This window comes from Indicator indicator, chromosome 17 (genome assembly GCF_027791375.1).
Source record: "Indicator indicator isolate 239-I01 chromosome 17, UM_Iind_1.1, whole genome shotgun sequence".
NCBI classification, from domain to species: Eukaryota; Metazoa; Chordata; class Aves; order Piciformes; family Indicatoridae; genus Indicator; species Indicator indicator.
In genome coordinates this window covers 10,604,655-10,630,269 of record NC_072026.1, presented here as the reverse complement: position 1 = coordinate 10,630,269, position 25,615 = coordinate 10,604,655, and the positions used below count along the sequence as shown (strand labels likewise).

At 37.9% G+C, this 25,615-nt stretch overlaps 1 protein-coding gene across 1 annotated transcript; it reads left to right on the top strand.

Moving 5' to 3' along the window:
* Positions 1–1,282: 1,282 nt before the first annotated feature.
* Positions 1,283–25,027, top strand: CUL4B (cullin 4B). Its single transcript, XM_054388817.1, has 20 exons — positions 1,283–2,163; positions 4,759–4,874; positions 9,619–9,722; positions 10,159–10,228; positions 10,691–10,764; positions 11,702–11,864; positions 11,964–12,053; positions 12,328–12,410; positions 13,490–13,557; positions 14,556–14,674; positions 15,480–15,672; positions 16,731–16,835; positions 17,123–17,233; positions 17,938–18,023; positions 18,836–18,943; positions 19,198–19,311; positions 20,237–20,342; positions 20,426–20,598; positions 21,113–21,265; positions 22,333–25,027. Exons 1-20 carry the CDS (start codon positions 1,632–1,634, stop codon positions 22,426–22,428), a joined length of 2,664 nt encoding a protein of 887 aa, XP_054244792.1. The 5' UTR covers positions 1,283–1,631; the 3' UTR covers positions 22,429–25,027.
* Positions 25,028–25,615: the final 588 nt, after the last annotated feature.

The following is a 25,615-nucleotide window of genomic DNA, read 5'->3' as shown; positions in this document are numbered from 1 at the left end:
TTTCATTGGCATTGTTGCTTTTACAGGACAGGTTCCAGCATGGCAGTGCTTTTTTTGTACTGAGGGGCTCAAAACTGAATTCAGTATTTGAGATGCAGCCTCAACAGTGTTGATTAAAAGGAGAAAATCCACTCATCAATCCTGCTGGCCACGCCATTTCTGATTTCAGGATGCCGTCTTGGCCACCTGGGCACACGCTGGCTCATGTTCAGCCGGCCGTCAATCAACACCCCCAGGTCCTTTTGCTCCGGGCAGTTTTCTTACCACTCTGCTCCATGCCTGTAGCGTTGCATGGGGCTGTTGTGACCCAAGTACACGTTGAAGTCCATACATAATAAATAACGGTAAATGATTGTATATATATATATATATATACACAAAAATAAGAAAAAATAATTTCCAAAATAAGTTATCAGGCCGAAGCCTTCACCTTGACCGCAGCTCAGAGTCAAGTACCTCAACCCAAGCTCTAATTAGACTCAATTTCGCACCACGTTTACTTCAGCCAAAAGCCGTGCGGCCACCGAAAAGCTTCCTACGCGTCCCTCCGGGGTCTACCCCGACGCACTGCACCAACCTTTTTTGGCAGCCAAGACGGCCCAGGCAAGGCGAGTCCGAGGACACGGGGCGGGACCGACACCCCCTCCCATCTCCCCCGACACACACCCCAGCTACCGGGCGCGATAAGGGACAAGCCCGGCGCCCCTCGCCCGCCCAGACCAGCCCAGCCCCGCCCCCTCCGCGCGCCCGCCACGCGGAGACCGGCGGCCACGCCCCCTTCCCCACAAGAGGCGGCCTATGTTGGCGCGTGAGGGGGGTAACGAGGGCTCCCGTTACGAGCGGCCGGCAACCATGATCACTTCCGGTGGGTCAGGGGGCGGTGGAAAGGAATGGGGGTGCCGGCGGCAGCAGGGCTGCCGCCCGGAGGTGGAACCCGCCGCCTACCCGCGCGGCCTAGGCTGTGCTTCCGGGCGGCCGCACCCCAGCATGCACGGCGACCGGATATGCCGCCATCTTTAGGCTCCCTCTCTGCCGTGTATTGACAATAACAAGCCCCGGGCCGGGCCGTCCCCCCTCAGGAAACGCGAGCAGGCGGCAGAGAGGGGGGGAGGCGGGAGCCCGAGGAGAGCGGGCTGCGGGGGGAGAGCGGGCCGGGCGGCGGCGAGGGAGAGGGCGGTGTGTGGGGCGAGGGGCTGGAGCTGAGGCGTGAGGGAGTCGCGCTTAGGTCTCCCCGCTGCTGCTCGGCGGAGACGAGTCGGCCGGAGCAGGAGGGGAGCGGAAGGAAAAACTGGGGGAACGGGCAACTGTGGGGAGATACTGGTGTTGGAGAGAAGAATTGAAAGAAACTGGTGGCTGGCGAGAGGCAGAAACGGAGACGCTCTCCTGAGAAAGCAGGAAAACAGAGACGAACTACGAGAAGAAACTAATAAAAGGAGAAGAGCAGATAAAGTGATTCCTTCGAGAAAGAAGAAAGCGAAGGAGGGGGAATACAGAAGGACACAATTGATGAGAGAGAGGAGTTGAAAGACCCCCCTCTCCGAGAGACACCAGACTGACTCAAACTCTATCTCTCTCCCTTTGTCACGCCATAAGGATTTGATGCCCCTCAGCCTGTTCACTTCTGTGTGTTCATGTTTCCCACAGGTTTCTCTTCCCCCAACCCCCCAGCTGCAGCCCAGGAGGTCAGACCTGCCACTGATGGTAATACCAGCAGCAGCTCCTCCTGCAAGAAGAGAAAGTTAAATAACAGCAGTAACAGCAATTCTGAAAGAGAAGAATTTGATTCAATTTCTTCCTGCGCCTCTTCTCCTTCCAAAAACACCTCCTCATCTTCTTCCTCTGTCATCACGACCTCCTCGTGCTCCTCCTCAGGGGTTGCCTCCTCTAACCATCACCTCCAGAAGAAGCTGCGCTTTGAGGACTCCGTGGATTTTATTGGACTCGATGTGAAGATGGCTGAAGAGTCGTCTTCATCCTCCTCTCCTGCTGCTTCTTCTCAACAGCAGCACCAACAGCAGCTCAAAAATAAAAACCTTTTAATTTCGTCAGTGGCTGTGGGGCACCATGCAAATGGTCTGACCAAAGCTGCCTCTTCTACTGTTTCCAGTTTCGCCAACAGTAAACCTGGCTCTGCTAAGAAATTAGTGATCAAGAACTTTAAAGGTAACAGGCCATAATTTGTCACAACCTATGGGGCGCTGAGGCTCAACTTTATGTTTTGTTTTCAACCTGAAAACCAGTTGGTTTTTAGATAGCTCCAAGTTATACAGGAAGTGCTTTTCTGTGATGAATGTTTCTATACTTATGTAAGGGGAGAATAATGTTTTATGATGCATACTTGCCCAGTCATGTACACATCCTGAGCTATATTTCACTGCTTGGGACTTTTTTTTTTCAGGCTGCTTTTACTCTGTCTCTTTAGAAGGCCTTAACTTGTTAGGCAAAAGGTCTTACTACACAAGTCTGTAAATCACCTTTCTCCAAACTCAGTGTCTCTCCTTAATATTTCTAATTCAGGGCTCGGTATTTTAGCCCAGTTTATGCCAAGTCTTTGCAGGGAATGCATATTTTTGAACTGGGCCTGGATCTATATAACTGGGCCTGGATCTATATGTCTTGCCTCTATCTGTGTTGTCTGTTTATAGATTAATCTGCTTGTGCTTAGTTTTAAATGTTGAAACTAAGGTGATTATCAGGCTATTATGGTGGATTTCCCTTCTGGTTTCCCCATTTGCCTTTAAAGTAGGTATTTCAGATTTTTGCTGAGTGCTTTCCTTGCAGTATCTTAACTGTAATTTTTATTATTTAACTCTTTAATGTCTTTTGTCTGTCTTAACATACTGTCACTTTAGAAGCTTGCATTATTTTACAAATTCTCTCACTAGATGTTTGGGATTTTTGAGTAGTGTTACTAGAGACCAGCTGATGCAGAGAAATTAAAATTTTGTGATGCTTCATTTTGTAGTAAGCAGAAATTTAGGCAGAAAGCTTAGATAAAATTCTGTCCTTTTTTTCCCCTATAAAGAAGGGGAAATCGTGGGCTTTTATTTCCTGCCTTTTGCTATCTTCTAATAAAGTCCAATAGCTTATTTTCTTGACTTATTTCTCTCTTTCACCTATGCGTTTGGGGGGAGATATTACCAACATTAAAATTAATTTCTAATTAGTCACTGTAATGTTTTTACAGCAATTCATTACCAAAAAGTATAATTTTTTGCTTTAAGGTCCTCCTAAATTAAAAAAAAATTCTCTGTCCATCATGTCATCATTTAATTTAATTATTTTAAAATTTATACTTGTGATGCATGATAGTGCATGATAAATGCCACTCTTCTGTTGCTTCTACACTGGTACATTTAAGGGAAGTCAACTTTTTATGTTTAAAATACTTGTTAAATGTCATGGGTTGCATGGTGCTCTGATCATCATTGCTTATGAATTGGTATTTGAACCACTTGCTTAAAAAGGATTTCTCAGGGATTTGCCAGCTTTGCCTTTTATAATAATAATCCTAAGGTTATTGTATTTGTACTGGTCTGATAGCAATAGCATCCTTTACAAGTTCAATAACTTCCTAAAATCTTACTCTGTACTGCTGAGTGGCATACTTGTTGGTTGCTGAAGGAGGTAGGCAAGTCTTATTTGTACTTAAGGTTGTCTCTCTAGATTCTTGCACTGTAACTAATGTTGAGATATTGCCAATATAGTAGGGAAGTCCGTGGGAAAACAAATTACCTCTCCCTGTTTATTTCTAGAGAAATCATGAAGTTTTACATTTGTTTTTTTTTCCTTTAGGTATGTTAAAATTGATTTTAATAGAAGATAAGCTGTGGGCCGGTTTCACCTGTTGGTGGCATGGCTTTGCGGGTGTCTTTCTTCCTTTATTTTCTGCTCTTCTCTTCTCGTTTTGGGAACATGGATAAGATCTGGCCATTTTAGTTTGTTATCTGATCATACAGAATTTTTAAATAGTCCTGGTATTCTGAGGATGTGACTTGGAGAATCTCTGTCAGCCTGCTGTAAATACTTTAGTCTTGTTCAAGATGCTGCATGGCAGGGGCACTTCTAGAAAAGAGACTGAAAAAAATAAATGGAAAGACTCAAATCTGCAAAGCTATTTGAACATTTTTTAGAAGAAAGCTTAACTCTAGTATATCCACTGGCCAAATCCAAGAGAGATGTAAACGGATTACTTTAAAGTATTTTAAGATAAGTTTTTCCTTGCAACTGTAAATTACAGTATTTCCATGCATGTTTCTGCAGGGTCTCTTTTTGAACTGTTAATGCAGAGTAGAATTAATAAGCAGTCAATTGAAGAAAATAAGCAATGCACAATTCTGTATCTTTTTAAATCCATCATTTTCAGCTTTTATGTTCACTTTTTTAGCTTTGCTGGCCTGGTATTGAAAAAAGACCGTAATGAAGATAGATTGTTGTTCCTGGTTCTTAGGCATTATCCCTTCCTGATCTGCTCAAGACAGAGTGTTGTGATTTTTATAAATTACACATACTGTTCAGGCTGCAGATGCAGTGATGTGCAGGGAAAGAGCAGTGCTAAGTTGTTACAATGCATTACTATTTCCAATGTAAATAAGATACTACATTTAAATAAATGCTTTCTTTTTTTTTAAGTATAAATTAAAATCCCTAGTATTGGCCCATCTCTCTTTCCTCCTAAAGATTTTTCATTTCTGTAAAAGGTAAAATGTTTTGCTTTTTCGAAATACTTTCTCCAACTCTATATAATTTCTTTTAAAGAAAAACCCAAATTGCCTGAAAACTACACAGATGAAACCTGGCAAAAACTGAAAGAAGCTGTAGAAGCTATCCAGAACAGTACTTCAATTAAGTACAATTTAGAGGAGCTCTATCAGGTAAGTGCTTTAAGTCAGTGATGTAGCTGGGATTTTGGGTTTGTTTTTAGCAAACAGTCCAATAAGGCTTTTAACACATTGGTAAGAATGTGACATTTTGCTTGATGGCTGCTTTTGTCATTGGAAAACGTCATCAAATAGTTTCTCAAATTTTAAGGATCTAAGGTGTGTTTTCCCTTGTAATAGTTGACAAGGAACTTGTAACTAAGGCAAGGAGCTGTGTTCCCTTTACAATTTTGGAGTATGTAGCTGTTAAAGGAGGCATGTGAAAACCTAAACCAGTCGTGTTTAAATAAGACTATTAAAATATGAGCCTTTCTCTGAATACAGTATCTGTTCATGATTGAGGATCATAAATAATGTAAAAGCTGAAACTTTATTTGACTTTTGAACAGGAACTAGAATTCTGTTGTTTTCATTGTATTTAGGGGTTATTGTAATTCTTTTTCTCATTCAGCATCCTGTCTATTCTAGTAAGTGAGAATCCAAATTTATTCCCAGCAACAGCTCTGATCGTTTTGCCCTAAGTGTTTTAGGAAATGATCAGATTTGAACTGCATTTCCTAATTTTTTTATAAGCTCCACTTCTGCTTTTTAAGCTGAATGTGTTAGGGAGACTGATCTCCCCCCTCACCTTTTCCCTACTAACATCATGGTTTTTGCAGTTTTAGTGGCCTAGCAACAGTACTGCTTTAGCTGGGTATTAAGAAGCACTTAGACTTTTTACTGTACTTCTAAAGCCTTTATTACTTGGTCAGTTGTTTGATTTGTTTCTCCCCCCTTCCTTCACCTTTTCAATTAAAGTAGTGTTCAGGTGTGAGTGACTTCTCTGTGAAGTTTGGGAGAGAAATCCTCTTTGTAAAAAGGTTTGGGGAGAGATTTAGGGAAGGGTAAATTGTCATTCATTGTGGAACCAAGAACCCTAGGGCCCACGTTCATCAGTCTAGTGCAGTTTTAAGCTCATTATCTTTTAGTAAAAGCTAGATTAATCCAACTAACAGAAAAAGATCTGGTTTCATAGTTTGCCAGGGTAATGTGTAGTGTTGTTAAAATAACAATAGCATTGCTAGTTCTGCAATACTTGGTGAAACTAGTAACAAATTACAACTCACTGTATTGGCTGGTGTTATAAATTACTTCAGGCTGAACAACAGAGCTAGTGACTGTTAATTAAATACTTGAAGTTTATCCAAAATTGTTTACAAAGTGGTATTGAAAATCCTTGCTTCTGCTTCGCAGTTGTCACTGAAATTTCAGGTCACTTTTACCACAAGCTTAATTTAATGTTGCTTTCACTCATAACACCAAAAATACATTTTTTACTAAATTTAAATATCAGTTTTAACACTGTAGCAACTTAGATGCTCTGCAATGAAATGGAGTGCAAACAAGTATGAATTTACTTTTTTAATAGATCTAAAAATAATTACCTTAATTTAAAAATAGTAAAAGGAATCACTAGTGTTTTTAAATGCTAACTAAACTAATGTCACTTCTGAAGAGCTGCTTGGTAAATGCAGATGATGCTAAATATGCCTTGGCAGACACCATTATTCATTGCAAAAGTGTCTGCAGAAGTTGTGCTGCACTCCTCAAAATAAGGTCTTTCTTTTTAATGGAGTTAAACTTCCTGAGTTTGGTTTAACTGTTGTCCATGTTAAGCATTTGCTCAGTGAGATTTTTGAGGCATTATTTCTTTGTAGGACACTAGCTTTGTACTTGCTTTGTTCCTCCCCAGCTGGAGAAATTATACACATCTGAGCAGCTGAAATGCTACAGAATCAAAACCTTTATGAGAATAATTTTCCTTAAATTTGTACCAGAAAATAGAGATCTAAATTTCAATACCAGAAATTTGATTTTAATCAAAGTTAAGTAATTCTGGAAGTTTCTGATTTTCTTTCATCAGACCTGTGTTCAGTTCTTTTGCTTAATTTTCCCCAGCATGCAAACCCAGGTGTGGATGCTGCAATTTGGAAAAAGTAGTGAACCACAAAAATCCAACAGAATATATGTTGCATAAAGGAAATGTGGCATTTTCCCTTTGGATGTTCTGACCATCTTCAGGGCACAGATTCCCTGATCAGAGAGCTTAATTCCACTAATTCAGAACAAAATAATTTTGTGAACTAGAGCCCCTAAAGTTGGGAATTTTTGGTGCATTGCTATGATTGTTGTGTAACAGCAGTAATTAAATTTGCAGAGCACAATATAGCAGTAGTGATGTTGTGTTCCACAGAGCAAATCTTAATAAAAGCTTTTGTGTTCATGTGCCTAGAAAGTTTAATCTCTTGAAAGAAAAAAAAAATAAGTTGAGCAGAATTCATAAATTTTAATTAAAACATTTTTATGGATGTTACCAATGAAGATACAGAAGTTTTGCACTTGATGTTCAAACACTCAATGTTGGCAGACCTGTGGTTAACACTTTAGAATTCTGATACAAAAGCACAGCTTTATACAAACACTACATGGAAGTGTCTATTAATACTTGTTAGCTTATTTCACTTACTTAAAGCTATGTGTTTGTCCATCTGCACTGTAGAGGCCAATTCTTTTCAGGATTTGGAGCAGCATGGTTAAATAGGAGAGAGGCTGGTGAGACTCTGGAATAGGTTACCCAAAGAGGTTGTGGATGCCTCTTCCCTGGCAGTGTTCAAGGCCAGGCTGGATGAGGCCTTGAGCAGCTGAGTCTAGTTGTGAGGTGTCCCTGCCCATGGCAGGAAGGTTGGAGTAGATGATCTCTAAGCTCCCTTCCAAGCTTAGCCATTATATGATTCTATGATAGTACTCGTTTCGATAGACAGCAGTTCCAGAAATGTTGGTAGTTGAGATGGATGAACTGACCAGAAGTACAGCAACATAGCCACTGGTATCCTAGGCCAGTAGGTAGAGGAAAGATGAACTGAGGTTATGTAGGTAATTAGCCTGTTTTTTCTAAACCAGCCACCTTCCCAGCTCTCAGCTGACTTTCTCCAAAGTAAGAGGGGAAAAGGAAAGTCAAAAAACAAACCCAAACACCATATTTATTGCATTTGCTGAAGGTCTGGTCAGGCTCTTGAAGCCTGGTTTTCTCCTTTTGCTTCTGAAATCAAAGCAGTGGCTCTTTCCTGGTTTGCTGCATTTTCAGCTGGAGTCTGACTCTGCAGGTACAACAGTGGAATAGAATTGAGTGCATCCATAACCTCCTGAACAGTAAGCTGTAGAACATGTTTTCCTATTACATTGTATTTCTCTGGCAATTCTTAAGCATTAAGGCTGGGAGCTGAATCTGTTGCTAGTTCCAAATCCTAAGATACGTACACTGCAGTAGTAATGCTGGCTTTGCTAATAATCATCATTCAGACTTGGTTCAGTCTTAACTGGCACACCCTTTGGCTGTACCTGTTTGTTTCTGACAGTAAGCTTACGTAGGTTTGGTTTTCTTGTGTTGTTGCATGGGATGGTTTTGATTTTTGTGGAGGGTTTTGGGGGTGCTTCTTTATTGTTTGCTGGTTGTTAGGTTTTTTCATTTGTCCTAGAGGCAGTATGAGCTGTAGTGCACTTGCGCCAGAGACTTGTTTACTGAGAATAATTACTGTTGGTATCTAAGGATAAACTGAGCAACTCTTCATTTACCTATTCTGATTATTGATGTGCTTTTAGTGGTGGCTGCTTGCTGTTTGGACTGTGGGGAAATATTCTGGGTGACTTCAGTGTTAATGGAGTAGATCTAGTCTATGTACTTCAGAATTACACTGTCCCTGCATAGTTGTCTGCAGTTGCTGGGGAACAAACTTCCAGACATTGGGGTTTCTTTCTACATGTTGGTTGAACTGGTAACTGAAGTATTTTCTATTAAAGAAATAGAATCAAGAGAGGCGTTAGTCAAAAAGCATGTACCTGTCCTTTGTAGATTCCATAAATATTTTACAGAAAAACCATGTGTTTTCATCAGTTCACAGAAGTTAAAGTTCAGGTTTCCAGATTTGGACAGTTGGTATAAATTATGGGAATGTCTTGTGCTATAGTTCTGGACTTAAGAAGCTTGTTTGCTTTATCAGTGACCAAGACATGTCTGGACCCATTAAACTTCTTTTTTTTTGCCTCTTGCTGTGAAGTACAGCAGCAATTCTTCTAATACTTCATTATGATTTAGAAATCTGAGATTTGTCACTGTAAACATCTAGAATGTAGTCATACTACTAAAAACTGTTCAGGATTGTAACTAAACTTGCACAAGGAGCTGATGGACAGATATCTCTATATATAGATAGATGTACTTTTGGGGATGAGGGAAACCTAATCAAGGAAAGGACTGCAAAAGGAACATTAGCAGTACTGTTCTGCTAACATCAGTGTGACTTGCAGAGCATAGCAATTAATAAAATTGAAACCTTAAGTGTCTTCTTTGAAGCATAAAACCCAGCAACCTGCTGGAACATACTGAACTAATGCACTTGTTCTTAGAGATGCAAGTCCTACAGTTACTTGTGTTATATTGGTACTCCAACTGAAATCAATAAACTGTAAGCTGCTCTGGGCATAGCCTGCCTTTGCTCCTGTTACCATTATAGTGCTATGTATGATGTTTGTAATGCCATATCCCTTGTGTTTTGCCTGCAGCTCTCAACTATGTTACAATTAAAACCTGGTAGATTTCTGGGTGAGAAGCAGAGTTCCATTTTTGTTTTGGGGGGGAAAATCTCCCCATCTCTTTCCTTGTAAAAACACATTTCTTAGTATCCATTTCTCTTTATTCCAGGCTGTTGAAAATCTCTGCTCCTACAAGATTTCTGCAAACTTGTACAAACAATTGAGGCAGATCTGTGAAGATCACATTAAAGCACAAATTCACCAATTCAGAGAATATCCTTTTTTTAGCTGTTGACAAGCCAGAATATTTTTATCTGCTAGTATGTGGTGATGGATTTCTTTCACTAGGCCATGACACTAGGCCTTGGTAATGTGAATTCCTTATATTTGCATAATTTGGTCTGGTTTTGGTTGGTTTGGTTTTGTGGGATCACAGAGAGCCCTACTGACTTCTTTGTCTGTAACCATTTGAATAGTTTGGGAGGAAGTTTTGTGGGTATTTATGAAAGACTTGGACGTCTTGCAAAAGATGTCATTTTGATTTCTTATTAACACAAGAACCCTCATTAAAAATAAAAGCATATTGCATGAAGTTAACTGGTTCTTTTGGGGAGTGTGTTTGTGCTCTCTGCTAAATGTATTTGACAAATATATTAGTTTGTTTCATTGCTGGCACTACCTATTACAATTTTCTTAACAATTTCTTCATGGATTCATTGGATAGTGTCCTTTTTCTAAAGAAAATAGACAAATGTTGGCAAGATCATTGCAGACAAATGGTAAGCTTTTATTTAAAAAAAAAAAGCACAGTTGCCAAGTCATCCTGTGTTTTGCTTAACTTTGTTTCTTTACAAAGATAACTGTGCTTCTGAAGTGTTGTCTTAAAATTTCTATCAGGCTTCTTCATGAAATACAACTATATCTAGTTTGTTAGAAACCAAGCCTTGAAAATAGTTCTCTCGTGCGTTTCTTGACACATTGCAGACACACACATCTGTAACTGTTGTTTCTGTGCAAATCTTTCTTGTTTTATACCTATTATTAAAGGAGCTGTTCTTTTAAATAGATGCTAAATGTTGCATTGATCACATCACTGAGACTGGCAGAATATTTTAAACAAATCAAGTGTCTAAGAAAACACTGCCTGGAATCTGTCAGTGGTATTTTTTTCCTTGTTGAGCATAAGTTGTCTTACTCTTCCAGAGTAAAATGACTGGCTTTTTTTATTCCCTCTGTAACAGATTATGATTAGAAGTATCTTTTTGTTCTTGGATCGAACTTACGTACTTCAGAATTCCATGCTGCCATCTATTTGGTAAGGGCATAAAGAATAAAAATCATTGCTGATTTTTCAGATTTTTTTTTTTATATAAACTTTATGGTGACCTCTAAATTAGTTGGTAACTGCATACATACATGCTTTTTGCAAAGAGAGACGTTGCTTTCAATTATTTGTCCTGGATTGCAGGATTCTTCTAGAATAGCTGTAATAGCAAATTTCAGCTAAGTAGGTATCAACTGCCAGTCTGCAAGGGCCTGTTCAGCAATTGAAGTGCAAGGGTTTGGGTTGCCCAGTTACTGGCTTTAACATGCATAATATTCAAAGGTTTATGAGTATTTCTGAAGGGAACAAAACCAAGGTTCTCTCTTTTGGGCTTGCCCTTCAAGACACAGGGACTGGTACTTTAATACTTAGCAAATGCCCTGCAGTGCTTTTGGCACCACCTGAACTACTTTGCCAGAGGCTGAAGGAGTGTTGCATGGCTTTTCCTGAAAGTGTCTAGACACATAGTTTCAAATTCATGAAAGGCTTTAACTGAGATGCCCAAAGCAGATATCAGTATCTTTCACATCACTGAGTTCTTCTAAGCTCTGCTTAAGAATTGGAGAGTAGCAAGAAATGTCCAATTTAACCATGGAACTGGGACCCAGGATTACATTATCCTTTTTTCATGAAGGATGCTATTTCTTCACTTGCGATCCTTCTGACAGTGAAAAATAAAGATTCTGCAAAAGTTAGGTGATTGTTTAGGAAAAAAGAAAATGTTTTGGTTTTTAAAATCTAACTTGCTGATGATGCTTTGTCATGATTTTTGTTTGTTCACCTTGAGTGATTTGGGGGCAGAGGAATGAGGAATTTGAGGAATGCTGGTATTTATTTGCCTTCCTACTTGATCTAGATACAATTTTATTAATAGAGAATATTTGGGGTTGATTCTTACACAATTTATTGAACAGTGTTTTCTTTTTAGGGATATGGGGCTAGAATTGTTCAGAACTCATATAATCAGTGATCAGAAAGTTCAGAACAAAACTATTGATGGCATTCTTCTGCTGATTGAGAGGGAAAGAAATGGTGAGGCTATTGATAGAAGTTTACTGCGAAGCCTTCTAAGCATGCTTTCTGACTTGCAGGTGAGTAAATGCATTTCACCATTAAACCAATAAGCAGCTGAAACTCTTAATTAGTTCTCAAGAAGCTTTAACCTGATGGCTATCACGTTGTGTCCCTAGATTTATCAAGACTCTTTCGAACATAGATTCTTGGAAGAGACCAACCGCCTGTATGCAGCAGAGGGACAGAGGCTTATGCAGGAACGAGAGGTATTTGGAACAGTTAACAATATTTGCTATGCCTGTTGATGAGGAGCTATTCTGCTGCCTTAGCCAGCATAGAGGACAATAATGTGACCTTCATGTTTTATAGTACTTTGGAAAAGGAAATTCACATGCAGTTGCCTTCAGTCAAAGTGCTAATGATTTCTGCTTAAAACTGGAGCTGCTGCTGCTGTCAGACCAGTACTGTATTCTTTTTGTCTTTCTTTTTACCTCCTTTTTTTTTTTTTTTAAATGTACAAAACTGCTCTGGCATTTTCAGGTTCCAGAATACCTTCACCATGTCAACAAGCGCTTGGAAGAAGAAGCAGACAGGATAATCACTTACTTGGATCAGAGCACAACGTAAGTGCAGTCTCTCTGCCTGATATTGTTAGCTGTTTGGATTTCCTTCTGGTAAGGGCCATCTAATAGCTACAATTTATTTCAGTTACTGACCATCAAATGCTTCTCCCTTCTCACAGTTCCTTGTTTACAGTGAAGCATTGTCATGGCTCAGGCAACTCATGTCCTTTTCTAAGCCACTAGTTACTTTGACATAAACATTGTTGGGCATCTGGTTATAGAGAAAAAAAGGCTGCCACTCCCAGTCCAAACATCTCTTTCTTGATGAAATGCAATGAATCAGATGTCATTGTACCTGAAAAAGGTATGACCTGGAATAGAGAATTCTCAAGCTAAAAGGCTGTGAATATTTACGTAAAGATATTTGCATATTTGTAATGGAGTCTGAAAAATTGACTGTTGCCACTCTTCAGTCTTTTCTACTTAGAGACAGAATTTCCTGAAATACAGTCAAGGCCGTGATAGATAGGACATAAACGTAAAGCAACAGCTGTTGTCTGAGAGAAAATGTAGGTCACTAATACAAGAAAACTTGGAGCAAGTGGTAGCAACATCCCAAAGAGCAGGAAGTACAGAAGATCTATCCTAAGAGAAAGGTGTTTTATTGCTACCCTTGTACAATTTTATTTCCTTCCTCCTTCAGGTGTTAATACATTTTAGCTTGTTTAGTGGCTTCCTTCTTCCACACCTTTATTAGTGACCAGATTCCGTTTGACTTGAGGTTGTTGTTAATTCCTTGGTCTGTCTTCCAAGACTTGAATTTCCTCCCACTAAATAGAAGACAGATTCTTTGACAAACTTATGCCCAGTTTCTTCACTAATGGAATCCTTGTGCAGCTTCCTTAGAGGTCAAGTAGAAGAGGCTTATTGTGTGAATTAAATTCTCAGTCAGCAAATGGCAAAAAACATTGCTTACTGGGGAGGAAGAAGGATTAATACGTGTATCATTATTTCAGGTCCTTGGCCACAGGTAATTAGAGCACTGTTATGACAAGTGTGGTTAACATCTCAAAAAAAATATTTACAACTGTCAGTAATGGAGAAAGGAAAAATAATTGTCAACTCTTTTTTTTCTGTAGGAAGCCACTAATTGCTACTGTAGAAAAGCAACTTCTAGGTGAACACTTAACAGCTATTCTTCAGAAAGGTAATCTTTCTTCCTTATAGAAATATTTTTATTTACTGCTTCAGGGCCTTAAATTCCTGTGCTGGAAAAGAAAGTGACAGATTCAGGTGCTGGGGGAGGACACCAGCTACATCATTTGTTAAATAGCATTGACCGTTTTGCAAGAGGGCAAGTACCATTCTCATCAGAGATAAGGAGATATATAGCAAAGAGAAAGGAAAACTAGAATAGGGTACTCCTGAGTTCAGTGTGTTAAACAGAATTTTCAAGACTCAGAGTCAAAGGAGTAGCCTTCAGATTATGACTGTATCGGGAAAGCTAAACGTTGACTGCTCACTGCTCACAAAGTAATTTGTTTTAAAAAAATAGTATGAAGTACCTCAGCCTCAGTTCTGCAGTAGCCTTTGTGGAATCAAGTGACCCTCTGTTGCTCTGAGGGATAATCTGGAAATATATACAGGTATAGCAAGAGTTGGATAATAAAATAAAATAAGTCCTTACTAGCCAGGTTCTGGATGAAACAGAATGTGAGCATCTTCCTGCACATCTGTAACAGACCTTGCTGTGGACTATCAGGCCAAAAAGTTAAAAAGGTGAAGATGTTTCTTGAAGCTGCTTGCCTTCAAACATCTGTAAAATTTATTTTACAGCTGGAACTGAGACTCAGTGCTGTCTTCCAAGTAGAACATAAACATTTCAACTCTTTAGGGAAAAGTAAAGACCAAGTAAGCAAAGATGTTGTGATAAGTATGTTAAGTGCATGTAACCGAAGATATCCAGGGTAGTAACAAGGTTTTTTTAAGGTTTAAGCCAGTTCAATCAGCTGTTCTGTGTTTTGCAGTTAAAGTAGGTAGCTTTAAAAAAAATACAAATAAATAAAAAACAAGATGCAAACCCCACTATCACTAACTACTTGATAAAAAATACTAGCCTTGAAGAGTTCCCTTACTGTAACAATTTGCTGCACTTTCTTTGTATTATTCTGGGTTTAATTTATATTGAAATTGTCTCATCTGCAGGTTTAAACCACCTTCTTGATGAAAACCGAATCCAAGATCTTTCTCTTCTGTATCAGTTGTTCAGTCGTGTGAGAGGTGGAGTACAGGTTCTCTTGCAGCACTGGATTGAATACATAAAGGTACTGTTCCTAGAATTTTGGAACAGATGCCACTATTGAATAGTGGTTTAGGTTTATATACATGTATAAAGATAGATGCTTAGATATGCTTATACATGAGACATGTTTATCTATGCAGATAAGAGTCTTCTCTACTACATTTTTCTAAGAATTAAAGACTACTTGCATATATGTATGTAATAGGCAGCTTTTGAAACTGTACTAAGAAAAGTACAGTAACTGTGCCCACCCTGTCAAAATATTGAATGTTGGGTTGAATTATTGCACTCTCCAAATAAATTTGGAGGGTTTATCTTGATTATAATTAGTTCAAAGGGGACAAATGTGTTTCTCCAATTAAAAAAAGCACTTTAATATCAATTAAGATGTTTGAATTTATTACTCAATGAAAACGTTGTCAAAGAAACTATGGTAGTTGTGGAGGAAGGCTCTGTAACAGTATAGGAGTACTGTTAAATTGAGTTTAGAGTTTATTAGGAGCTTTATGTAAAACCTGAGAATATAGATGTTTAAAGAGTGTGCCATAGGTGTTTAAAGAGCATATGTTGCTTCTGTAATATTTAAGTTTATTTCTTTAGACAGAAGAGAACAAGTTCTGAATCTGTTTGCTTATTCTGATTGGTTTTGAATCAACATACAAGGTCTAGGAATGATTATCTAGTGAATACTTCATGATGCTTTTACTTCTCTGGAAGTGGAACTAATATGAATACCAAAATCAGGACAAAGCTAACTTAGGTTTTTAGACATCTTGTCATTTAAACTTACTATTCAGACTAATTGAAAGATATGTTTTATTTTGCAGGCATTTGGCAGCACCATAGTAATTAACCCAGAAAAAGACAAAACCATGGTCCAAGAACTACTTGATTTTAAAGACAAAGTTGACCATATTATTGATGTTTGTTTTCTCAAGAATGAGAAGTTTGTAAATGCCATGAAAGAAGCCTTTGAAACATTCATTAACAAAAGACCAAATAAGCCAGCTGAACTCATAGGTATTTTTCTTCTTTTTTTTTTTTTCCCATGTGAGAATGTGGGTAGGGGTCAAGAGAGAGTTGCTGATGCAGGTTACAGATGAAATATGATGGAACTCTCTTAAAAGATACGCATCTTGCATTGTCAACCTGGGGATCCACTATGCTCTAGTACAGAAATTATCCTATTGGACTGGATAGCATTGAACATTAAGAACAAGCTCCATTTATCAGTTCACTGGCTAGACTATAGAAAAGTGAAGAACGTTGGAATTTGAGCATTCCAGCAGTTGACTGGTGTCCAGATGTGAGAAAACTGCTGATAAATTGACTTTTTACAGAAGCTTACATAACTGTGCCACCAACATGTACACAGAGCTGTTAAGGCCTCTGCTTAGATATCTGTTTTAATGTACAGCAGCAAAGAGATGAGGATGCACTATTCCTCTTGTGTTATGGGGACAGAGCCTCTGCAGTTTGCCCAGGACATTGTTTACAGATTTATGTTACCAGCCTGGCTCTCTGTACTTTTGAATACTTGAATCATTTACCTAGGCTTTGCAGTCTGTTGTGCTATCATGCCTGTGAAGTAATGATTTCCACCCTCCTTTTTTAAATTGTTTAGCTGTAATGTGCTTACCAAACCAATTGAAATTAAACAGTAATCTGCTGGAGAAATTCAAAAGTATAGCCAAGACATGTAAATAACTGGTTTACATGTTTTTTCTTCTGATCTTCTTGCTTCTGTAACATCTGTGTCAATCTATAGCAATAGCAACTTATTACCTCGAGATCTTTCTATGGACCAGGATTTATTACACACACACATCTTTTTTAGCATTGTTTGCTAATAAGATGCAGTAATTGCCTATTTGAAAAAAAGATTAGGCTATAATGTTTTTATTAAAAACTTCATAGCCTCTATGAAAATAAGCTAGCTGTAATGAAACTGATTTGAAGGTGATTTCAGGATCCTTTACATTCCAAAAGATTTCACAATATTAGATTTATTAATTTTTTAATACGTTATTGCGATACTATGCAGATGCTAAACATTTTATTCCTGAACACTCTTCTAGCTAAATATGTAGATTCAAAGCTTCGTGCAGGCAACAAAGAAGCTACTGATGAAGAACTTGAAAAAATGCTGGATAAAATTATGATCATATTTAGATTCATATATGGTAAGTAACTCTTTTTGAGGCTACAGTATTTTAATAATAAGGGTGCTCTGAAATTTTTGCAGTCTGCATTTTCAAGTGTTCATTTTCTGTAGATGCAGTTTGTTGGAATTGGGCTGTTTAGTTTGTGTTCAAATGGCGATAACAAGACCTAACTCTTAAGTCAATGTACATTGTAATATGAAGGCCCTTGTTATGCTTCCTGAGCTTCAAACTGGGCCTGTTTGAATGTAGCATTTGTTGAAAATAAACAGTGATTTGTGAACATTGTCAAATCTCATCTCTTACAGGAAAAGATGTCTTTGAGGCCTTTTATAAAAAAGATCTAGCAAAGAGACTATTAGTTGGGAAGAGTGCATCAGTAGATGCAGAAAAATCTATGCTTTCCAAACTCAAACATGGTAAGTATGTCTGTTGTCTTGCCTTCTCTTATAAATAGTCATGTTAACAACTTAAGACAGCCTTCCCAGAAGTGCTATATTTGCCCTTGACATGCAGGTGTTGAGGTTTTGAGGAAGTTAATTTGATTTTACCTTTGTAATAATAGCAATAATAACCAAAAACTAGGATCTTAAAAGTGCATGGTGTATCTTGGCCTGTGGAATAGAGTTGAAGTTCTCTGATGAATAAATCAGTGAGGTACTCAGAAAACCTGAGCACAACTTCTGCTTGTTATTCATTCTACATAAGGTCTGAAATTTGAAACTGCCAACTAGCAGTCTTCTAGTCTGGTCTTCATTGTTTCCTAGGATGGAGTCATCTGGGAGTAAGAGCAAGATTTTTACGTCTTGATCTTGTTCTATCATTGAAGGACAGTTTGGCAGGCAGCTAACAGGGATTAGAATTGTTGTCTGAGTGACAGATTGCCAGTGGAGTCCTAGGATCCATATGGAAAAACAATGGAGTTACAAAATAGTTGTCACATTAAGACATTTTTCCCCTTCTTGTTTATAACCTTATTCTGTAACTTAAATGGCATCCAGGTCTTAACGTAAGAACATCTGCTGAAACAGGTCTTCTTTCTTCAAAGTACTTTCTGATATTTAGCAGGAGCTATGGTGTTGAAAATAAACAAGATTAAGATTTACATTTTTCTCTTTTATAGAATGTGGAGCTGCTTTCACCAGCAAACTTGAAGGAATGTTTAAAGATATGGAGCTTTCAAAAGACATAATGATACAATTTAAACAGGTACTGTGGGAAAGCCTGCCATGGCTCCTTCATTTATTTGCTTTTTGAATGAATTATTCTGAGAGCTGAACAAGAAGGTGCAGGATGTCTTCAGTTACAAACGTTTCTATTGTGATCGGGTTAAGCTCCTTACGAATTAGTCCAGTTGTCTGCAATATTCTCTCACTACCAAGACTTCGTAGGTGATTGCTTTGAGAAGGAGTGAGCAAAGGCCCAACTGGGAAAAGTCTCTGCTGAAAATCATCTGGAATTCTTAATTCTGTGCTTTTGAAACTTTTACTGAACCTTGTTAATGGCTTTCCTGAACAACAAAACAAAAAACCTGAAAATAGGCTTCCTTAAATAAAAAAAAAAAAAAGCTAACCAACCAAAGATACTACCTGCAGTAATAAAAGATGAATTTTAAACTTGTAAAAACATTTTAACACCAGTTATAAAGTATTTTAAACTGTATTCTGGTGGATTGGCTTGTAAAGCTTTTGCCATTAGCTCTGGCTGTTCTGTAATGTCTTGATTACAAGCAAATTTTAACATTGTTTCTTTCATTCACACATACTTGGTTACATCTTCACATCAGCCTGCTAAAATATTTCTTCTGCTTTTTTTTTCCTCTATGGACTTACCTTCAGAAAAATGCTTTTTCTTAGCCCAATTTTTTTGTATGTAACTTAAGAGTTTGTATAGTGAAGACATCATAATGTCACTTGCCTTCTGTGCTCTTTTAATGTCTGTTCTAACTAACTTTTCAGTTTCACCTGAAGTATGTGTAGTAAACATTGCTTTATTTCAATATACTTTGTTTCTTTCTGCAGTATATGCAAAATCAGAATGTACCTGGCAACATTGAACTAACAGTGAATATTCTGACTATGGGTTATTGGCCAACCTATGTGCCTATGGAGGTCCATTTGCCCCCGGAGGTAATTAATTTAAACAAATTACATAAAGTATCAGCCTGTCAGTGTATCTTGATATCAACCTTAGCTTGGTTTTAAATATGCATGGAATCTCTAGAAAGAAATGTCTTTTAATGAAGTCTGTTTTCTTTTCTTGCAGTTCCTTTCATCTTCCTAAGCCTTTATTTAAGGCTTATTTGATTGTGAAGGAATGGAAGGATGCTTTTAAAGTAGAAACTGTTTTAGTCTTTTGAGTTTTCTTTTTTACTTTTTTGTAGATGGTAAAGCTACAGGAGATATTCAAGACCTTTTATTTGGGAAAACACAGTGGTCGGAAACTTCAGTGGCAGTCAACACTAGGACACTGTGTACTAAAAGCAGAATTTAAAGAGGTTAGTGTATTATTGCTCTTATTCCTGCTGCTTTGCTCATTCCAAGTCTGGGTTGTACCTTAGGGATATGTCTGGAAGCTTTTTTAGGCTGTGATAGCCAACCTAGCTCTGGTTTTGCAGTTACTTTTTACTTCCATCCTCTTGTTTTCATTTCTGGAGTTGGTAGTTTCTGAAATAAATGTGTCTAAGAAGGTGCATCTGATTTCTGTATCAATGGCAAAAGCTACTGGTCACTGCTTGGGGAAAATATCAAATGGGTTTAGTTCCATATTAAAAATGGCACTAATTTTTATACTGGAGAGAAAAAACAAAGGAGCCATGTTCCATAGATGATGTTACTTCATCTGACAGTATTAAGCATCTTCACAGTAAGCTTTTTACTACTGCAGTGAAGTTTTTGATTGAGAACACAACTGTTTCTATAGGACTTCCAGTCATTCTCCTTCGGCATTTCTTCATGGCACAAATACATTTTTAAGAAGATTTTCAGAATGTGTATGTTTATGCCAGATCTACTTCTCAGAAAAACAGTAATGGTGAAATAAGTATTATCAAACTTGGCTATTTCAAAGGGTCTGTAGTTCCTAATACTGTTTCTTAAACTCATGGTTGTGTTACACCTTGGCTTTAAAGGTCTTTCAGATTGTAATTTTAAGCACTCGGTGCTCTGAGTTTTGTAAGTTGATGCATATCTGGGCCAAGTTTTGTCACTGGATGTAATAGTCTAACCTTCTGACCTGGAGTTCTTTCTGTATTTCATAGTAAACTCAAGGTGACCAGTAACTTTTCTTTCATATTCTCAAATGAATAAAATAACAATCAAATACTTTAAGTGAAATAATGGACATAGAGTGACTTGTTCCTTCCTCTCCACCCCACAAAAAGAAAACCAACAGCCTAGTAATGTTTATTTTCCTTGTGACAGGGCAAGAAAGAACTTCAGGTCTCTTTGTTCCAGACACTGGTGCTCCTCATGTTTAATGAAGGAGAGGAGTTCAGTTTAGAGGAGATAAAGCAAGCCACTGGGATAGGTTGGTATTGAAAACAGGTGACTACTTCCAGGTGTTATTACTTTAAAAAAAAACCCACAAAAACAAACTTGTTTCTGCTTTAGAGGATGGCGAGCTGAGAAGGACTCTTCAATCTCTGGCTTGTGGCAAAGCCAGAGTACTGACTAAAAACCCCAAAGGTAAAGATGTGGAAGATGGTGATAAATTCACGTGTAATGATGATTTCAGACATAAGCTCTTCAGGATAAAGATCAACCAAATTCAGATGAAAGAAACGGTACGTTCTTTTTAATCCTTTGGGGGTTACCTTCTTGGGTTAAATATCTTGTTGCCTGCCCATTTACAAGCTTTTCTCGCTCTCAGATATAACTTGCATACTGACATCTTTGTAAAAGTTATGTGTATAATTTGGATGACAGTGTTCACTGTGTGTGCTTCCATGGTTTGACACCAGTGATGCCAGGTGTCTCTTAAGAGTGAGTTCCAATTACTGAATATTCTTTTCACCCTTGATCTTTCCTTGGAGCTTTACTGACTGGTTTGTGAACACAAAAAGTTCACATGGATTTTCCCTGGCATCCATCTGATGTAAACTTTGTGCAAAGATTTTTTTAATTCCTTGTACTAATGGTTTTCAATAGACAGTTGGCCTTCATATTCGTGAAGGACTTATGTCAAATATTTGACAACTGACATTTTACTGTCTTATGCTGAGAAATCTGAGATACAAAGAAGGATTGTTTTGACAGTTCTAATGTTCTCTTCAAAACTTATCTAAATGGATCCTTCAGGTAGAGGAACAGGCAAGCACTACAGAGAGAGTATTCCAAGACCGGCAATACCAGATTGATGCTGCAATTGTACGAATCATGAAGATGCGCAAGACACTGAGTCATAACCTGCTTGTCTCAGAGGTCTACAACCAGCTTAAATTCCCAGTAAAGGTGTAGTATTGACTTTTATTCTTCTAAAACTACCAGGTTTTATTCCCTGGCTTATTCTCAGTTGAAGAGTCCTTCTGTTCAAAACATGCATCTTTTTACTGTTGGGAAGGGCAAATATTTCTGGATTTCTTAAAATGCAGATTACATTAATTTATCTGAATATTACCTCAGGCCTTTAAGTTAATTAAACCTACTCCCAAACACTTTCAGAACCAGAGTCTGTTAGCAAGTAACTGTGTAGCCAGCTCTCCTTGTACACTATTCTTGCATTTTAAGTGTTCTGGCAACATGTTCTTGGGGACAAGGGGAAAATTATTTGTCTGTGTAATTCAGAGTTGGCTTTGATTCTTAATTTGATAATTTTTCATATATTAGTAACAGTTCTTTTTCTAGACAGATTATATTGGTTAAATATAAACACATACATATGGAATGAGAATTAGATTGGTCTATGACTGCAGTGTAAAATGAATAGCTTACTTACTGTGTACTTCCAAACAGTAATGCATCTGTTTGAGTACTGCCATCTCATTCTATTTTGTTACCATGTTAAGTTCCTGCAGGCCTTTAAATACTGACTAAACCACAGTTGGGCTTTGCAGGGTTATAACAGAAGACTTAAATGCTTTTCCTCACTCTATTGTGAAGCATTTTTAGAAAGTCCTTCACCCAACAAAATCATAGGGCTCCCAAACTATTGCAGAATTCCCTGATCTCAAGATCAAAGGCAACTTGTACCATCTTTTACTAGGAAGAAGTCAGAAATAGAAACACTTTGGTACATAATGCATGAGTTGCAGTTCTTTAGAGTTCAAACAGCAGCAAATATCTTTCCCTGCTATAAAGAGTATGCTTAGCTGCAGGTGACAAGCTAATTTTGTAACTTTCTCTTCAGTCAACCATGCATTGCAGATTTCAGAAGCTTTGATGCTTTAAGGGATTTTTTTTTTTAAACTGATTTCTGTTTCTTCAGACATCTTAAGCAGTATGGATATTTGGCTTAAGTAGAAAGAACCAGGAAACATTAACTGCAAAGTAATAATGCTGCCATCTGCTTTATTTTACAGCCTGCTGACCTTAAGAAGAGAATAGAATCCTTAATTGACAGGGACTACATGGAAAGAGATAAAGAAAACCCAAATCAGTACAACTATATTGCATAAACATATGTTGGCCTTTGTTTTACTGCACACTTGGTGTCATACACAGTTGCCAGTGAATAAACTAGCCTGTTGATCCTGTTAATTGACTTTTTATACTACCGATGATTGAATGAAAGCAGTGTAATGGAAAAGTATAGTAGAGTGGACTTCTTTCAGTGGTTAACATGCCCATTTAAAGAGTACTATTTACATTTTAAGAAGAATGCTGTTGAACTCTTTGCATGTTATTTAGTAAGATGTGCAGAAAGCTGAAAGAAAGTACCTGGTCTTTGTGATTCCATTTGTCTCTGGGTCTGAAGAGGAGTCCCTTGATAGATGACAGATCTTTCACACCTCTAAATGGAAACAGAAGGTTAATTAATATAAGAAAATAGCCTTTAAAATGCTTAAACTGCATGCAAAATTTTAATTTACTGTAAAGAATGCATTTGAGTTAGTAACATGCCATTGGTTTGGTTGATGCCCACACTTGGATTTTTCCCTTGAGGGAGGGAAAATTGGGAATAAGCCAAGCTATGCTTATTGCTGATCTAATGGAAAATACTCCTGGTTGCAATTAAAACAAAATGGTACCAATATAAAATGTGTAAAGTTTGTAGTGTGGGCATATGTACTGTATATACAAACACCATTCTTAAGTAACTGCTACAACAAAAGAAGTTCAGATTAGATTTATATGGCTTGCCTATAAGACTTCAGTGTACACCTTTGGGAATTCTAAGCATAAAACAGCCATAATGGAAAAAGTGACAGTTTTTTACTAGTCATGGGTAGGAGGCCTTCACCTCTTGGCAGCAATACTCTAGAAAAGAGACTCTATTTACAGATATCTATGAAAAGCCACACTGTTCTTGTGGTAACACTGTAAGAACAAAAGTTGCAAATGGATTTTAATACTTGTTTTGCTTTGCAACATTCTAAACTTGAACTAACCTCAAGGTTTAGACAGGGCAGCTCTTTTTAAAGACTGCCCTGCTTTGGATTGCTTTAACTTAAAGCTTTAAGAACTCAGCCCTAGATGTGGCAGGCCTCCTAGAACCCAGAAGCCTACCTCTCATATAGAAAGCTAAGTATTGCTACAAGGCATCTAAAATGTATTTTCTTAGATGACCAGAGAGCATTCCTTGCATCTTTATAAGACATGGGAGAATAAGTCACGTGAATGTAGAGCTTTGTTTCAACAAAATACATTTTTCTTATTGCTATAGCAGCATGTGCCAGGAATACATGGAGAAAAGTGTCTGCAGGAAAGGTAACTCCTCCACATAAGTTCTTCCTTACCCAGCCAAGCTTTAGACCTATGATCAGTTGTGTGCTCTTTCAGGCACTGATAGTCCTCGGGAATACCAGATATTTCTTGAAAGATGTTACTTTTGTTTAAATGGCAGTGTAACTTAGATCTCTAACTTTTATCACTGTGATCCCACAATCAGGGGTGTGCATGTGTGAGAGGGAGAGTGTGTGTATGCATATTTTGTATCTGACACATCCCATCTTTGCTGCTTTTTTAATCTACTCTTTAATTCCATATTTTCTGCAGCTGTGTTTTCTCTCAAGCTTTTATATGCAGTTTTCAGCTGACAGATGAAACAGATGTTTTGTTTCTCCTACTAAATTATTTGCTGTCACCCTCTACTAAATGTCATACAGCTCTTTGTAATCTGCAGAAAATCTACCTTATCCTTAGACACTGCTGCAGCATAACCACTGGTAGACATCCAGGACCACCCTTGCCTCTATTAGAAAAATACTAACTGTAGAGTTATCTGGTAAGAAACTTGAAGACTGCTCCTGCAGATCTTTTTAAGTATTAGTTCAAATAAAGACCCTCTGGGGAGGAAAAAAAATGTCCCTCCCCCCAAAAAAATTAGGTATTTTGTATCTGATGTTCTTTTTCTTGTGTGTTTTGTCTCTCTAGCCAATAAATGATTCCTTTTTAAAAGGTGTTTTGGAGAAGGAGCATAGAACTTGAGTCTTCAGTAGACAGGAGGTGATGAGTATCAGTATTGAACTGGTTGCATTCAGTCTGTAGCTTATAAATCTAATATCACTACACGTTTAAAATGCCTGTTCTGGTACAATCCTCCCTCATTAGACAAGTGTGTTGCATTCAGTCTAACTGGAAAGGTCTATATAATTTTTAGCCTATCCATTTCAGTAACTTAAATGCAAAAGATACTATCTGGCAGACATCCTCACATTTCATCAGACTTCCATGATCTGAGGCAGACCCTAAGCGGCAATCTAGTTAAAGCAAACCGAAGAATAGACTTTGAGAACCCTGACCAGGCTGAGAGAGGGGGAGGGGAGAAGGCTTCATGGGTTCTCCCCAAGAACCTGTTCATCTCTTCTGCTAAGGTCTTACTCATTCCTGGTTAATGACAAAGCTGCAGCCAAGATTTATCATCCAGCCGTACAAATCTGCAACTTCTTGCTGGGATCATGTGCCTGCCTATTGAGCCATATATATCTCTGTAAGAAAAAAATTAAAGTGGGCTTGGACCACAGCTCATCTGGCTATAACACAGCTTGTCTGTTTGGCCACACATTTTTAATCTTGACTCTTGCATGCAGTTTATAGCACCTTGTTCATAAGAAATTGCAGTTTATTCTTAGAAATATATATTTTAGGTTTTTTAATCTTTATACCCATAAATGGACTATTTTTTTGTCTTGGCTGGTTTAAAAAGTGACCATTTTGTTTAAATGCTGTAATTGCAAATGTGTTGTAAACGTCATTTTGTTCTATAGTTTACACAAAGGTGCCAAAGTAAATAGTTAATAAAAACAAACAAAAAAAACCCTAGCAAATTAAGTTGCTTTAGCTGTTCTTCATATTTTGGTCTCTGCTTTTTTTTTTTTCTTTTTTTGTCAGCCTTTCATTTTTTCCTAGACATATCATTTGCCCTAATGCTTTCTTAAAAAAAAAAAAATTAAAAAAAAGACATGCATCTAAAGAAATGTTCAAATACCACTTTTTTAGCAATTTCATATAGTAGGAAGAATATTTTCTTTGAAACGTTACACTAAAATTGTAAGAGTACAGCAGCATTCAAAAATGTAATATACTTTTTGTATAACAGTTCTTCAGAGTATCTCTGGAGTGGGGAGAAAAAACTAACCCTGTTACTTTTCAGAAGCCTCTTCCCTCAGCTACCAGAATATGAAAATTGTGCTTTTCACTGCA

Coding starts and splice junctions, on each gene's coding strand:
- CUL4B (XM_054388817.1), top strand. CDS start 1,632: ATGTTTCCCACAGGTTTCTCTTCCCCCAACCCCCCAGCTGCAGCCCAG. Junction 12,411..13,489: donor TACTTGGATCAGAGCACAAC/GTAAGTGCAGTC, acceptor TTTTTTCTGTAG/GAAGCCACTAATTGCTACTG. Junction 14,675..15,479: donor ACTGGATTGAATACATAAAG/GTACTGTTCCTA, acceptor TTTATTTTGCAG/GCATTTGGCAGCACCATAGT.